The following is a 17,536-nucleotide window of genomic DNA, read 5'->3' as shown; positions in this document are numbered from 1 at the left end:
CTAGGTGGTAGTGGTTGTGAGTTTGCATGGAAGCTTGGTGAATTTCTGCAATGCATCTTGTGCACAGTACACACTCCTGCCACTGTGCACCAGTATGTATGGGGCAGAGCTCTCACCCAACCCAAATTGCAAAGTCAATGACAAAACAGGGCTAAATTAGAAGTTCTCACCATCATGGCCTTGCAGATGTTCAATAAATCTTCTGATGCCTAAAGAAAACTCGCACATTGCCTTCCTGTTTGGTGTATGTAGGGATCATTTTGGAAGCACATCAAAGGAGAGCAAGAGAGGTCTGCATGCAGCTTTCTGAATTTTGCAGCATCCCAGGACATACATGGTGCCTGAGATGGAATCCCTAATGTGCTGCCCATTTGCAGATTAGCTAAACTTCCATTGACAGTGCATATTGCAGAGGGGCTAGAAGCGGGGATCTCAAGTAAATGTGATCCCAGCATAATTGTCAGGATCACACCTCGAGGATTTTCTCAGCCTCTGTAATTTGAGGTTTTGTTCCAACTCCAAAGGCTTACATAGAATGTAATGTCTGTATCAATTTGATGATTTTTTTGTAGTTACATTTGTAGTATATTTTAGTTAGTTGCAAACAAAGAAAACAGAGACCGAAGAAGTAATAATTGGATTATTTTACTGCTTGCATCATTGCCTTTGAAAACATATTGCTATTTTGTATTGTTCAGAAAGTGTGTTTGCGTTTGAAGAGTTTATGTTTAGAAAACAGAATTTCTTTGCTTAATTAAATCAATCCGGTATTCAACATCTAGAAAGTCACTTGTACTTTCCATATGATGCCTCAAATGGGACATCAATCTCTATTAGAGACCACTGTAAAAATAAAATAGCTTTCCAATATTGTAGTCTTCTCTGATAAAGAAGCAGCTTTACTGGAAGAGCTACCTTGAGTGAAATATAACAGGAATACAGGTATGATCTACACACCAGGCGACAGGAACTAAATGTGTTCCTGACACATTAGTTCCTTCGGTGATTCGGATTGGACAGCATGCTGTATATTTTTCAATGATTTGTCTTTCAGTTCTTTTTCAGTAAGGACTTCACAGTTGTTGTTTGTTTTTTCTGTTACATCTTCTTCTGCGGAAGCCCCTAGAGGTCTTGGACGCACAGTGATTGCTGTCTCCTCTTCTGCATGAACCTTGTACCTATCATCTGCTTCATGACAGATGTTTTCTGTTGTAAAATACAAAGAGCAATGTGAAATATTGACATAGAATATGTTGAAAGTAATAGTTTGAGCTTTAATGTGATTTGAAGGTACGGTTCATCAAGTATCCACATGATGGGGGAGAGTTTCATCTGACCCACCCATCATTCTATTGAAATCAATGCAATGGAATTTAGGTGGTTTTTATAATGTGTAAGCAACCCACTCTGTCGAACATTCAAGATTAAATTTACCCAATATTTTTAAAGTTTCTCAATTCAAAATTTATGAATTGTAAATCTCACTATATAGCTGATAACTTCATGCATTATACTAATATTACATCCCCACAAATCCCACCAGCATAGGATTAATGAATTTACTCCCCATGGGTGGGATTTTCCAGCTTTTCCCATCAGTGGGATCTTCTGGTACCGTCAAAGGAGACCCCCCGACATCCCACCCTCACCCCTGCCCTTTTATAGGGAGACAGTTATTTCAATTCTGGTGGAGTTGGATTGACTTAGGAACATGAATAGGCCATTCAGCTCCACCAGCCTGTTCCCAATTCAATTATATTATGGCTGATATGATCCTTAACTTCATTGATCTACCTTGGTTCTGTAACTCTTAATATCAAAACTCGTAATGCCAAAAAATCAATTTCAATTTTGACATTTTCAATTAGCCTCAAGAGTTTTTTGTTGGGGAGTTCCAGCTTCCACTACCATTTGTGTGAACAAATGCTACCTGACATCACCATTGTAAAGCTTTGCTCTAGTTTTGTGGTCATGACCTCTTGTTGGGGATTCCCCAACGAGAGGAAATAATTTGGGGCGATCTTACCAAATAAATCGGCGAGAGAAAAATTCAAATCTTATCTCACTTAGAAAAAAAGGCAAAATGTGATTCTTGCCAGTAGGGGGAGTGGATGGAGTCTATTCATGCAGGGAATCCAGCTGCTGACTGCTAGAAGGTGCTATTGCACATGCACCTGATCTCCCAATGCACTATGTACACTGTGCCCCCCCACCAGTTCCCCCTGGCTGCTCGGCGCCCCCGTTCACCCCCCACCGGGTCAATTGCCACCCCGGCGATCCCCAATTGTAAGTGCGCAGCTCCCCACGCACTGCCTCCCCTTCAGGCCCTTCCCCCTCCCCATAGGCACCGCCCCTTCCCCTTAGGCCCCGCATCTTGACACTGCCTAGTGCCTGGAGGGCAGTGTCAGGGTGCCCAGTGGGCACTGCCCAGATTCCCAGTGGGCAGTGCCAGGCTGGCACTGCCAGGGACCCAGGCTGGCACTGCCCAAGGGGCACTGCCGGCCATGCCCCTGACCACCTGGGAGGCCTCAATGGCTTCTAGTCTCACTGGCGAGGCCATCACTCTGGTCCCTGTTGCTGGGGGGGGGCTACATGTGATCCTCGCCAGTGAGGACATCCACCAGCAAGGTCATTAAGGCAAGTGAGCCCGGATGATTATGTCCCGGCTCACTAATAATATTTAAATCAGAGACTGAATATTTAAATCAGCTTTGCACCTGAGTGCTGGTATCATTATGAGAGGCAAGAAACCAGGTGCGAGCCTGGTTTTACGCCTCTCTTGCGATCTTACCGGTTCATCATGCTGATTGACTGGTGCGATGAGCCGGTAAGATTGCCCTCTTAATCTTTGTCTGCCCTGTCAACTTCATTAATCAATTTAAACACCTCCAGATCATCCTTTAATCTTCTATAAAGAATGGCTTCTCCTAACCCCACAAGTTCTCTGATATACATAAATGGGATTCCTTCATATTAAATGTGTTTATGTTACTTGTTTTATATATGGATTACCAAAATTTGTGAATTGTAAATATCACTTAATAGCTACTAATGTCATGACTTACACATTATTAATTTACCGATCTCCCATTGGGAAGCTGCGAGATTGATTAAACCTTGGCTCGAGTTTCCCCAGCCCATTGTAGACAGGCTGGGAGGTAGAAGATCTGGCAAATGAAATCAATCTGTACCCACATAACACCCAGGGAATGTAAAAGACAAAATCTGGCACACCGTACTGATACTGGATATGGTGTTATTCTTGTGCAAGGCCCATGTGTTGCACACATTCCTATAGCCCCCATGGGGAATTATCCCAACATAATCCAGAAAGGAAGCTGGTGCAATATGTGCAAAGAAAGTAGGTTCAAAGGATACAGATGGAAGGTTAACAAACAGCAAAATTATGATAGGTTTCAGCAAAAACATCTTTTTTCAAAGATTAATGACGTTTTGAATAATCTACCAAACAAGGTTGTGAAGGAAAAATACAATGAGAGGATTCATTTTATGAACTAGAAATCCCAGTGTAGAGCTTTGACAAAGGAGCGCAGATAGAAATTCAGGTGCACATGAATGGACCCCACAGAATGCCTGCCTATTAAAATTAATGAATGGAAAATCCTGTCTTGGGTATTGCTGCAGACCTTGGTGTCTGAATTCTTGATACGCACTTATGCCAGTCAAATTCCAACCTGGGGGTGAAAATTAAAGAAAAGACATTTCCTATCCCTGACATCTATCATATTCTTATTACCTGTCTTTTGGAAATATCCTTTTTTGCAAGCATGTTTTTTGTTACTTTCAGTCGCAAGCGTCGCTTTCAGTTTAAGGCGAGATTTTTTGGTTCTGGATTCCTGAATCCATTTATGTTTCATTGCTTCATCTGGAGTCAGGCGCTGTTCAGGATTCCACCTTAAAATATGTTAAAAATCACAAAGCGTAAGTCTGAGTTACCATACCAATAGTGTACCATTAATATCATCAATCCCAATCACGCCATCATTACAAGGAACGCTGTTGCATGTATGCACACCATTATTAGGCACATTCAGCTAAAACAATGCTGTTAGCAAGATCAGCAATACTCATACTATTTGTGCCTTTCGCAGCAACATGACTCGCATATCATCACTAATTATCTATCACGACCATCACTAATCCCAACATCATTAGTACTCTCAATATTATCAGCACCAGTTGCATCAAAGGTACCTTAAGTAACTGATGATGCTAATAACACTGATGGTCCTATCAGCATAGTCAACACTATCAGCATCATTGGCAAATATCTATAAGCAGCATCAGCATCTTTAGCATCATCCATATGCAACAGCCACAGAATCAGCAACATAACACCAACATTATCATTATCATCAATGAAAGAAAGTATGATTGTAATTATTTCTTTAGTCTAGTATACCAACATGTGCCTCTTTCCTATGCCTGCAAGCTGAAGAGCAGTCCGATGAGCCAGAACACGACAGCACCCAAACCCATCCCTCATCCTCTTCACCATAGTGTGCAAGGCAAGTGAAAACATTGCAGGGATTGTAACCAGTGAATTTGAGGAGGTAGTACTTGGTAAGTCTAAGGTAAGGGGCGGCACGGTAGCACAGTGGTTAGCACAGTTCCAGGGACCTCGGTTCAATTCCCAGCTTGGGTCACTGTCTGTGTGGAGTTTGCACATTCTCCTCGTGTCTGCGTGGGTTTCCTCCGGGTGCTCCGGTTTCCTCCCACAGTCCAAAGATGTGCGGGTTAGGTTGATTGGCCATGCTAAAAATTGCCCTTAGTGTCCTGAGATGCGTAGGTTAGAGGGATTAGTGGGTACATATGTAGGGATATGGGGGTAGGGCCTGCGTGGGATTGTGGTCGGTGCAGACTCGATGGGCCGAATGGCCTCTTTCTGTACTGTAGGGTTTCTATGATTTCTTCTAAGTGACCATGCACAGGTGAGAAGAACCAGAGGAGGAACAGAAATCAGATAGTCATGTGACTACAGTTCCATTAATGGAACTCAGCTACGTTAAAAAACTGAACAAGGGAAGGCAATGGCATAGAGGTATTGTCATTGGACTGGTAATCCAGAGACTCGGGGTAATGCTATTGGGATCTGGGTTTGAATCCCACCATGGCAGATGCTGAAACTTCAATTTAATAAAAGAATCTGAAATTAAGAATCTAATGGTGACCATGAAACCTTGCCAATTGTCATGTGCTACTGCACAACATGATATAAATTAGCTACCTTTTGCCTACAGGGATACAAAATACATCTGTCTTGTCATCAATGTGTTCAAACCGCATTATTGAGCCAAAATCAAAGTAATGCTCATACCCACAGTTCAGTGGGGACTTGATTGCAGGAATAAAGGCCGGGATTCTCCCAAAACGTTCTGTGTCAAATTCACGTGAAAACTGGAGTAAATCACACTGTTTTTTCAGTGAGTGTTTCAAAATGAATCTCCCACACTCTATGCACTGCAGAGTGCACTCGTGTGATTCACTCCAGAATTCAGGGGAGGGGGGGGCTATTCCCGCTGGAGAGGCCGGCAGCATAACACTGAGCGGGCCATTGCGCGTGCGCTGATCAGTCAGCGCCGAGATCAGCACATGCACGGTGATTGCTGGCCAGCCCCACACTCTCTGCAACACCGGCCCTCTCACCTCTTCCTCAGCCCCGATCTCCCGGCCCCTTACCGGCAGTCCCAACCACACCCCCACCCCGATACCCCCACCGGCATTGGCACTTTGCTCCTTGGGCAGCACCAGGGGGCACAGGCTGCACAGGCTGGGTTGGAGAGCATCTGCAGGTACCACGCCCCTACCGCCTGACCCTCTGTCAGCCTCAGTTATCCCCCCCTTCACTTCAGCTGGGTTGGGCTGCTAGTTCCCAAAGGTGGCAGCTATAGTAATCCCCACTGGAGTGTACCAATCTGGCGGGCGGTGGGGTGGGTGGGAATGCTAGTGGGCCCAGAGACTTCAGTACTGGGCTCGCTAATCACATTTTAAATATATGGTAATTCGTATTACCATAATTTATGCACCTCCCCACCGATTTCCGACACAGATGTGATACTGCCGGAAATCAGGAGCTGAGAGACGCTAGCGGGCCAGAACGCCCAGCACGGATCCCACACGTCAGGTGCTAAAAAAGTAGAGCCCACTGTGCTAAGAAATTAAGCAGCGGGATGGGAGAAACACCCCCAAAGAGTCAAGGCAGGCTGAATTCTTTAGAAACAAAGAATAAATAAAGAAAAATGTTGTATTTATATACCACCTCCATAGAAATATAGGGAGGTGATTTTCCCCACATGCTTTAGGTATTCGAGTGTCTCCAAGATGTCTAACGAAGGGTCTTAAACTGCAAAATTGGGATAGTCTACATCCAGCACAATGCATTTGGCAAACTTCTCTCAAGCCTCATCCAGCCGATTCAAGGGCGAGTGGAAGGTTTGGGGGGAAGAATTTGGTGGGGTCTCAGAAATTGGTTTCACGCCAGTGTAATTTACAGCAGGATCTTCCACTGGTGCCTACCTTGGCAGATCGGGAAACCCAGTGGGGGCCAGCGTGAAACTCATTTGCACCCTACTAATGGTGTGCAGATGAAGGTGTATCGCCCATGCCTCATTCTCTATGGTATCAGCAGGAAAACACGCTGATGCAAGACACATTTGAAACAACATGGAGCTGCCTTCAGAGTTCAGAATGGAGGCCAATGGCCAACCTGGACCCTGGCACATCAGAGCAATGGGTTGGGGAGCATCTGAGGATGTACCTTCCAGATTCAATGTTCTGAAGGTGGTCAATCTTCTGGCCTCAGAGTGCTCCCAGAGATCCATCTTCACTTTAGGAGTGCACCTTTTTTCTTCAATAGTGGGCCAGTGGTGCTAGGCACCTTCTCAACATGACACCCAGATTATGTATCATCAGGCTTGCTCCATCAGAGAATACAGCACAGAACACCAGGTTATGAAATTTAGGAGGTGGGGCCAGAAAATTTGATGTTTTTCCTGCTGGCCTCCACAGCAGAAAACATTCCATGTTCTCACCCCCACCAAAGGACTTAGGTCCCCAGATGGGGGAATTCTGCCCATTATTTTGATAAAATACATGAAGCACACGCCAGGAACGGCCTGAAGCATTATTAAAGGATGGATTGACAATTAAGTTGCCTACCAGCACTCATTAAAGACATGGATGGTATTTTAGTGGGTCATGATGCCATCTTAACAGCTTCTCCTAACAATGGCCCTCCGAGCAGGAATAAATAAGTAGTTAATGAGGATTTTGAGTGTAAAATACATTGTTAAACAGAGGAATTCTCATCTCAAATTCATAAACCAGCTGAAATCTTAAAATGAGTATCTATTTTAAATAGAACCCAAATTAGTGGATTGTGGTGACTGTAATGCAGATGCTGCATTTACATCAGGTAGTGTCAATGTTCACAACGTAAAATCATTTATTCATAATGGACCAAAAGGTGCTGCAAGTTCCGTGATGGATGAAGTTCCACAATGTGAGCACATATTTGTAAAATTTACCCACACTTTCATTGAACAAATGATATATATCATTAACACAATATCATTGCTAGATGTACGTTAAAATGCTAAACTCACATGAGACATCCTTTCAGGAAGTCTAGGAAAACTTTATCATTTGTTTTCAGTACACCAGCAAGCTTCTTGGAATTTGGACGCCTCTTTTTTCCTTTACTGTTCGTTACGTTTTTAGGGGATCCTTTAGAATCTTCAACAGAAAAATACTTGTAAAACTAAAATAAGATGTTTGAAATTTTAAAAGGAATCATAGATTAAGAGGACACTGTTCAAGACTAGCCACAATCAACCCTAAAGTCTTCACAGATTTATATTATATTCCAACTCGTCCTGTATTAATACCTAGAAATAGCAAACCAACTATCAAATTGGATCCTGAGTTATATATTTTAATCCCACTTGTTAAATTGATTAGAACAAATGCACGAGTGCACAGTATTAGTGGAGCACATTAAAAAAACACAAAATAAATACTGCTGTGAAAAAGTCTTGAAAAGGGAGCTGAAGAAATTTTACAGCACAGCAAAAAGTTGATTAATGGGCTACTTTCCAAAATTGTACAGAGTATCATAAACTCCACCTCCCATTACAATGTGTCTGGGATTCACTGTAACAGAAGAAAAAATCCTCCATTTTATCTACAGTTTTAAACTTGACTCTTTTGCACTGTTATGGCTGGGGAGGGATGACTAGAAGTTTACTCTTGTTACAGGAAAATCAGATGGATGAGAGGCCTTTATGTACATAGTTCGGACTGCGTCATCAGCCTAGACATTCTGCTCTTTATTTCGATGAACGGCACGTACCCACCAGTGGAAACAACAACAATAATTGCGTCAATGGGAAAGAATGGCCACCCTTATCTTTCCTTCAGGACTCCTGGGAAAATGCTTAATTTCAGAAACATTTTTCATTGTTTTTTTTTCACCATTTGGACCCTCTGCACTTCAGAATTGCTTTAATGTTTTGTACTGTTGACTTGGAACCAGTTACCCCAGTTACCAATGCTTTTCCTTTGGGAATGTTATTACAAAGAACCCAGAGCTAAATGGCCCAGTATTTAGGTTTTCTGAGGAAGGAAAGGAGGATACAGAATGTAATCATTTGCCTCCTGAATAGACACTTGTAGCAAACTTAAATGGAATGCTTTCTAATGCAACATCTGACCACAGCATTGATAGTTCTGTCCTTGTCTTCATCCACACATACATGACAAACGCACTCCAAAGTTACATGTTGCAAGGGGAATGGGATATAAAAGTAGGAAAGTTTTGTTCCAGTTGTACAGGGCATTGGTGAGACTACATATGGCGTAACTATGTATAGTTTTAGATTCTGTAGGAGTCTGTGATGAACTTAACACAAAGAATAAAACATTTATTAAACAAGAAAAATGAATTATATTACACAAGTCAAAAAAGTTGGAAAGATCTCAATACAAGTATAAGAAAATGGTTCAAATATCACGATTCATTCACCTCACCTATACCTTTACACACACAGACAAATTAGGAAAGATAAATATCATTTACCATATCTATCTTATACTCTCATTGAGGATAAGTATATGAATCAACTGGTGAACTGTGCTCAGACACACCACACTCCAAAATCAATGACAGATGTACCCAAAGCAGATTCAATGGATTTTTCAAGAACCCATCCAGAAACTTGTCACACTGTGAGTCAACCGGTTTTACTGAAACACTATCTTTCTCACGAGTGTTTCCAATCTCCTTGTTTGAAGAACTCACTTTCAAATTCTCTCCCAAACGTCGCTCCCACTTGGAAGGTTTCAACAGGGATCCACTACCAGGGTTTCAATCTCACCTCCTGAGATCTCTTTCCTCTGGTGCTCAACGTACACTCAAGCTTCACCTCATCACCTTCCAAGCACAATTTCACATCTTCAGCCATGCCAAGCAGAATATCATTGCATCAGTGTGTAGCTTTGCCCTTACAGCTTGCAGCATGGAGTCAGCAAACTTCAGCTGCCCACTCTGATCTTAGGGCTTCCCTTGAACCCACTTTGCTTCAAGTCTGCTCCCCACAGCTCTCATTCTTTAATTCAGAGCCTAAACGCAGGGTCATCCAGACTCAAAACGTTGGCTCTGTTCTCTCTCCACAGATACTGTCAGACCTGCTGAGCTTTTCCAGCATTTTCTGCTTTTGTTTACTTAACAGGATCTGTTTCTGATCTCTGCCCTTGTCCCTTACCTGGGACTGTATTCTGGACCCATTTCAGCCTCACTCCCTGGTTTGGGATCTTCTTAGAATCACTACAATGCAGAAGGAGGCCATTCGGCCCATCGAGTCCACATCTTTGTTTGGGATGTCTCCTTGTCTCCTTTCCCATGTCCTGCTCCCTGGGACATCTTCTCTCAAATGGCATTCCTCTTCAGGTCACCCTACCTCCATTTTCGCATGGTTCCCTTTCCTTCTTCTTTTTCGGCACACATGCTCAGGGCTGGTTTCTGGCCTGAAGATGTGAAAAACACCAACTGCACATGCGCGGCCCTTTCCCGGCCCAGGCATCGCAGACATCCAAATGTAACCGTGATCCCAGAGCTCCGAGGTACATATCTGAGTTTTGCAACAGTATGTCTCCCATTCTTATCACAACTGAACCATTTATTCACCTAAATAAAACCAATATCTCAAGGCTCAATTGTCCTGACCAAGTATTTTAATTTTCCATTCAAGGTATCCCCACTTAGCCATTTTCATCAATCATCTTGACTCCCTGTTTCCTTTAACCAAAAAAAACCCGACTAATTGATTTACAAACAATTTTGCTGCCAACAATAGGTTTTATCTCTACCAGTCTCTACTAGGCAGCATGGTAGCACAGTGGTTAGCACTGCTGCCTCACAGCGCCAAGGACCTGGGTTTGATTCCCGGCTTGGGTCACTGTCTGTGCGGAGTCTGCACGTTCTCCTCATGTCTGCATGGGTTTCCTCGGGTGCTCCGGTTTCCTCCTACAGTCCAAAAGATGTGCTGGTTAGGTGCATTGTCCATGCTAAATTCTCCTTCAGTGTACCCAAACAGGTGCTGGAGTGTGGCGACTAAGGTATTTTCACAGTAATTTCATTGCAGTGTTAATGTAAACCTACTTGTGATACCAATAAACTTTAAACGCTCATTCTCTCCTTCTCTATGTACGGTATGCTTGGTTGTATAGCATGCAAGAAGCAATAGTTTTCACTGTATACTAATACATGTGACAATAATAAATCAAATCAGTCCTCCACATTCCAAGAAGCACTGCATGTCATTATACTGCAGCCAAATATTTAATGAAAATGATCATTTTGCCTCGTAGGTGCCTTCAATTGTGCATCCTTTCATGCTGAACCTGCTGCTTCTCCTCAGTCTTCCCTGGTGACGGAAAGGTTTTAGACGGTGGCTGTTGCTTCCCTTCAAGAATTTTTTGCGGCCTCTGGTGGCTCTCGTCTCAAACCCCAGAGGTACATGTTGCGGAATGTATCTCATACTGCTGCAAGGCAACCTGGCCATGGCTGCTTTTGGTCAAGTACCTAAGGAAACAGGTGAGAAGGCTAACGTGATACTATCATAAGCAAGGGTGTCACTATGGGATTACCATATGGGGTACCTTTCAGGCCATTAGTATTGGGAGCTGGTTTTGGTTGATCATTGGGAAAGTTGCCTGACTATATCCACATAAGTTTTAATAATTTTACAGAAACCCTGAGAGACAATTGTTTAGATTCTTTATTTTAAATTCATTTATGGGATGTGAGCATCATTGGCTAGGTCAGCATCTGTTGTCCATCCCTAATTTTCCTTGAGATGGTGAGCTACCTTCTTGAACTGCAGTCCCTATGGTGTAGGTACACCTACAGTGCTGTTAGGGAGAGTGTTCCAGGATTTTGACCCAAAAACAGTGAAGGAACAGCAATATATTTCCAAGTAAGGATGACGAGTGGCTTGGATGGGAAATTGCAGGAGGTGATGTTCCCATGTGTCTGCTCCCTTTGTCCTTCTAGATGGTAGTGGTCATGGTTTGAGAAGCTGCTGCCTAAGGAACCTTGGTGAGTTCCTGCAGCACATCTTGTAGATGGTACACACTGCTGTCACTGTGCATTGGTGGTGGAGGGAGTTGATGTGCCATTCAAACAGGCTGATTTATCCTGGATGATGTCAAGCTTCTTGAATGTTGTTGGAGTTGTACTCACACAGGCAAGTGGAAAGTATTCCATCGCACTCCTGATTTGTGCCTGGAGATGGTGGACAGATTTTGGGGAGTCAAGGTGTAAGTTACTTGCCATAAGATTCCTAACCTCTGACCTGCTCTTGTAGCCACAGTATTTATCTGGCTAGTCCAGTTCATTTTCTGGTCAATGGAAAATACCAATGGACATTTAGTGATGGAATGCCATTGAATGTCAAGGGGATGTGATTAGATTCTCTTTTCTTGAAGATGGTCATTGCCTGGCACTTGTGTGGCATGAATGCTACTTACAATTTGTCAGCCAAAACCTGGATATTGTCCAGGTCTTGCTGCATTTGAACATGGACTGCTCCAATATTTAAGAAGTCATGAATGGTATTGAACATTGCGAACATCCCTATTTATGGCCTTAAAATGGAAGGAAGGTCTTTGATGGAGCAGCTGAAGATGGTTGGGCCTCGGACGCTACTCTGAGGTGATGTCCTAGAATTGAGATGGTTGACCTCCAATAACCACAACCATCTTAATTTGTACCAGGTATGACTCCAACCAGCAGAAAGTAATCCCCCTAATTCCCATTGACTCCAATTTTGCCAAGGCTCCTAGAAGCTACACTCAGTCAAATGCTGCCCTTGATGTCAAGGGCAGTCAACTCTCACCTTATCTCTGGGTTCAATCGGGCAAGACAGCCTTCCCTACTTCAGTTACAAGACATCATTACCAGCAGTCAGATGCCATGCCAAATGAGGAACTTCTGGGCTCTATGCATTGCTGCAGTACTGACAGCTACAATGAGTGTTCCTTGTTCCCAACTTCCTGAATGGTGACTTACCCTGTAGTAAGTTCAAAGGCGACTCATTGTGATTTCAACAACGAATGGTTTATTAACAAATATAATATATATACAAGATAAGGGTCTAACAGAATTAATGCACAAGCCTACTCTCTTAGCCTCCCTGGCTCCAATTGAAGTCCTCCCCATCCCAGGAGACGCGCTCTTGCTCCTGACTGGCTTGGCTTCCCAAGCAGCCTCTCCATAGGGTCTGGCCCAATCATGCATTCTCCATTCTCGCTGGTAGCGGCAACCGGGCATGAACGGCTGGAGAGTTCCGGACGAGGTCTGTGGCCCTCAATCACTAAAACAGGTAATTGTATTGTTTGGTTTCTGTAGGATACCGTTACTGTAACTAACCCTACTATCTTCAGCGTCTCTCCTGTATACATGGAGAAAATGACTTCTGAATTATTCAACCTCACGTGTTGCAGATGTTCTTGGTGGTATCTGAATGCTTGTTCCCCTATGACTGTGGCCGCAGCTCCAGTGTCGACCTCTATTTTAAGAGAATTCCATTGATCATCAAGGCTGTTTCTATAGGTGGCACCTTACTGAGTTAGACCTGATTTAAAGTGTAAGTTTTGGATCCCTTGTTGGGTTCCTCAACTAGTTGCTTTAATGGTGTTATTTTGTGCGTTCTCTCCTGTCTGTTTCTTTTGTTCCATGCCTGTATATGACCCTTTCTCTTGCAACGAAACAAATAATTTCTGCACTAGGTGATGTTGGACTCCTAATGGTTGTAAGTTTGTGGGCCACATACTGTGAATGGTATCACCTTTTGATTTTCTTCTGCTGTGATCTAATTAGCTATGAAGAAATAATGCAACCTTGGGAATATAATGCCACCAGCTCTCAACTTCTGGCTCAAATGGCTCAATCTTCCCAATTAAAGGCTTTTAAAAAATGCCTTTACCTGTTTCTTCTTAGTTTCAACAATGATTCTTCTCCCCCTCTAAATGCGCACTGCCATCTCCCGATGGCTGATGCATTTTTTCCTCATTGCCAGCGTAGCAATTTTGAAGGTGACTTGTGGCTTCAACAAGGAACAGTTTATTAACTAATACAATATGTATTCAAGATAAGGGTCTGACAGAATTAATAATACACAAGTCTACTCTCTTCTCTTCCTTGGCTCCAACTGAGGCTTCTCCTCATCCCAGGTCACGCACCCTTGTTCCCAATTGGCTTGGCTTCCATTGGGTCTGCCCGATCACGTAGCCTGCAAAGGATCACCGCTTTAAAGGGGCCAAGTTACCACATATTCCTTTGCACTGCTGTAGCCAATTAAGTTCCTCAGAAACACCTGATTGTTCAGCTCCTGACCAGAGAGTGCTACTGGTGCTCGGAGCCCCTGCTCATCATCATTATATCAATGCTGCAAAATGTTGCAAAGTCATGTCAGCAAATGGAAATCCCACTTCCATCTGGAACACCATCTCATTCAAAAATGCAGGTCACGGTCCTTTACGTCAATATATTATTACAATTTTGTTTCAAAAGATAAGTGAAAATGATAAAGAAATAAACTGGTTGATTTTCAACTTCCCACTTTGACGTAAAACTGACATTGCAATCTGCTGCCCATTTTGCAACAGTCATTGATTTGTGGAGCATCGATCCCACAGTGTCAATTTTATGCTTGGGTGGCGAGCTCAAAATCAACTTCGTATCCTTGTGTAATTTTCACGTTATTGTATGTAACCTTTCGGTGTGAAACCTTTCAGTTTCCCCTTGAACAGCCACAAAATCTAAAAAGGGTAAGAGAGAAAGAGATATATAAATGTATGAAAAAGATAGCCAATAAGAAAAATCATCAGGCCTGTCAAGTGGACGCAGCACAATCCTGCAGAGTGTTCAACCCCCACAACCACATGATCACTTGAGAGACAAAGCCTTTGCAGCCAGTTCAGCAATAACTCCGCTCCATCTCCCTAACCTAAACAATATGGCAAGACTCTGGGATGCCATAACAACTCATGACTTAACACAATCAGGAATAACTAGCAACTTACCCTTCAATAAATAGAAATGTCATCTCCTTGTCAAGGCTCCTTCTAAAGGATGACTCCTTACTAGCCAGCAGTCTTGTCAATTTGTTCCAGAGGGTGACGATTCTCTGTGAAAATAAATTCTTCCTGACAGCTAAACACACACTTTACACGCATGATAGGGCAGGACTTCAGCCCACCGATTATTTCTATCCCTGACCTAGGCCCACTTCTCAGGTTATGGCAGGTGCTTGCAATTTTTAGTGTAACTAGGGTTTCCTGGAATTTAGAAGGTTAAAGTGTGATGTGATTGAAGTCTTCGAGATATAAAGGGGAACTGATAGGGTAGTTGGACAGAACCTATTTTCACTGGTTGGTGAGCCTAAGACTTGGAGACATGGTCTAAAAAGTTGAGACAGGCGTTTCAGGAGTGAAGTTCTATTTCGACATGGAAAAGATGGGAGAAGATCATATCTCTTCTGCCAGCAAGATTAATACTGGAATAATTATTCATTTTAAATTTGAGTTTTATGAATTTATGTTAAGCAGATGAATAGAGAGATATGGAACAAAGGTAGGTGTACAGAGTCAAGTCATAGATCAGGTATGATCTCACTGAGGGGCAGAATAGCCTCAAGGAGTTAAATGGCATATTCCTGTTCCTATGTTCCAAACTAGGGTGCCTTCCTCAGATTGTGTGGGTAGGATTGTGCAAACTCACTGTTCTGCCTGTTGCAGTCCAGGTAGGGCAATTGTGCCAATTAATTGTTCTTCAAAATTTATAACATTTTTGAATATAATGATTTTCCTTCCACAACTAAGCACTCTGTGATTGGATGTTCTGCAACTGTTGCAAGACGGGCCCTTCTCTGAAGCTTTTAGCAACACTGGACACCAGGGATGCACATATCTCCCGCAGCCAACATTACTAGTCTGAAAATCATGGGAAGTATTCCTTCTGAAGCATGTCCTTCAGTAATACAGTGAGACATTATACCTGATTGTAACTGTATCATGTGGCTGTCTCCAAATGCAATGAAAACCATGACAGTAGAAACAAAAAACCCAGAGCACAATTAATGGGCAAAACCAATTTCCACCCTTTGCTGCCCAGAATATAGTGATTTTGTTGATTTGACAACAGGAGAGGTAATGCAGAGCCAAAAATTCTCTCAGGCATTCGCTGATCATCAGTTCAAAATTATTAAATATGGAAGCAATTTAATAATGTTTGCAATCTCAGTCTTCACTTTGCAGCATGTTTACACACACTGCCAAATTTATATTTGCAAATGCATCTGCAAAGCCAACTTTAAGTTTTTATGAATGAGCCACAGAAACACCTTTGCAAGTTTTTTGGTCACTATGGGGTCTCTTAAATGATCAAAACAGCGATGCAATGCCTATGCATACTTCCAAAGAGAAGTGCGCCAGATGCCATATTTGTCAGGGTGTTTTTGTGTGCGTATCTCCTAACAACAGCTGGTAGCATGCAGATCTGATGTCAATCATAGTTTATGATTGATAGCTGATTTGATGCCAGTGCTACCAATTATGGAGCTCACACTTCAGCCAATGGCCTCTTTTAACCACACAAAAGCGCTATTTAAATATAGATTATAGATTAGTTGCTGATTATTTCTTTGGCTGTTGCTGCCAGTCTCTCCATGTTTCTTGCGCTTTTTCCATATGAATATAAGGATGATTTGGCTGGTGCAGAAGTACTCTTTTTGTGACTTAACAACTTCCACTTAACATTGAACATGACTGGGAAAATGAGCAGAGGCCATGCAAAGAGGAACAAGCTGCTAGAAGAGGGAGTAGACACTTCAGTGTGTCCCATAGTGAGCTGGCATTGTACTATCCTTTTCTCCATCCCTGACTGCACAGCACTTGTGGCCAGTTTGTCGCCATGTGCAGATCCTGCCACTATTCTATCCTTTCAATTATCAGTAAATTCTGAGAGTAAATAGCAAATACTGCCATAACTTTGCTCCTGATAGTAAATTGAAAAGAACCTTGTACCCTTCATTCCCTTTCCCAGCCACTTTACTTGGGAGTACATTCCCCAGCATTTACACCATCCACTCTTGTCACACTCAGCCATGTATGGTGGACAAATAATGCTAGTCAAAATGCATTGCCACAGGCATCAATTACCACAGTGCCACTTAAAACCTAATAAGCTGGCTATCAGCTCTATTTCAAACCAATCAGCTGTGGTTTATTGGTAAAGCTCTGGCCCGTGAGTCAGTAATTTATGGCTTTGAGTCCCACTTTGAAAACTCTAGTGCGTAATCGTGGCTGACATTTCAGTGCATCACTGAGAGAGTGCTGCAATGTCAGTGGTGTTGTCTTTCAACAAAAGAGGTCTTACGTCTGATTCAGTACTTACTGATTTAAAAGTTCTGCTGATTTCAGCAAAGTCAAGCTGTTAAGGAGCTTCAAGCAACTCTTTGGAGCTACCTAAACATCTCCACTTTCCAATTGCTCCCTAGTATTTGCTAAGTGCAAACAGATCATTTAAGCTACTTCCAAAGTCTCGATCTGCTATTTGCTTTGTTTCCAATTATGGATGAAAGTCATAAAAAAGTTTTGGGTGTTATTTCATTTAATTGTTGTACCATCCATCACACATAAAGAGCAAAATGCATTACTGCATTCACAACTGCAGTCCCCATAATTTATAGTGGTTGCCCTAGTTGTTAAATATTACATGAGCTTCATGTCAAGTGGTTAAATATCTAGATTACACTATCTGGTCAAAGGAGTTTGAAAGTCCATGGTTAAATAGTGTTAAGATACATTTAAAGAACCAGAACAACAAAATATTTCCTTTGCAGAGCTTTTAAAATGCTAAGTATAGAGGATTAAGTAATTAAGTCAACTTCATTTTAACAAGTTGTGAGGGGTTTATTGAACAATTGAGTCTGCTTGAAATAGCTGGCTTAACTTA

The 17,536-nt window shown here is 42.5% G+C and overlaps 1 protein-coding gene across 1 annotated transcript in view; it reads right to left on the bottom strand.

The window, feature by feature from the left end:
- Positions 1–626: 626 nt before the first annotated feature.
- dyrk4 (dual-specificity tyrosine-(Y)-phosphorylation regulated kinase 4) overlaps positions 627–17,536 on the bottom strand; it is an 81,995-nt gene continuing 65,085 nt past the window's right edge. The window contains exons 11-13 of the mRNA XM_078235524.1: positions 7,626–7,755; positions 3,758–3,915; positions 627–1,206 (exon numbers count right to left, since the gene is read on the bottom strand). Of these exons, the coding sequence (XP_078091650.1) occupies positions 971–1,206; positions 3,758–3,915; positions 7,626–7,755 (524 nt within the window). The 3' untranslated portion in view covers positions 627–970. The remainder of the gene's footprint in view (positions 1,207–3,757; positions 3,916–7,625; positions 7,756–17,536) is intronic.

The sequence above is a fragment of the Mustelus asterias genome, chromosome 19 (assembly GCF_964213995.1).
Source record: "Mustelus asterias chromosome 19, sMusAst1.hap1.1, whole genome shotgun sequence".
In the NCBI taxonomy this organism is placed as follows: Eukaryota; Metazoa; Chordata; class Chondrichthyes; order Carcharhiniformes; family Triakidae; genus Mustelus; species Mustelus asterias.
This window is presented reverse-complemented; position numbering and strand designations above follow the sequence as displayed.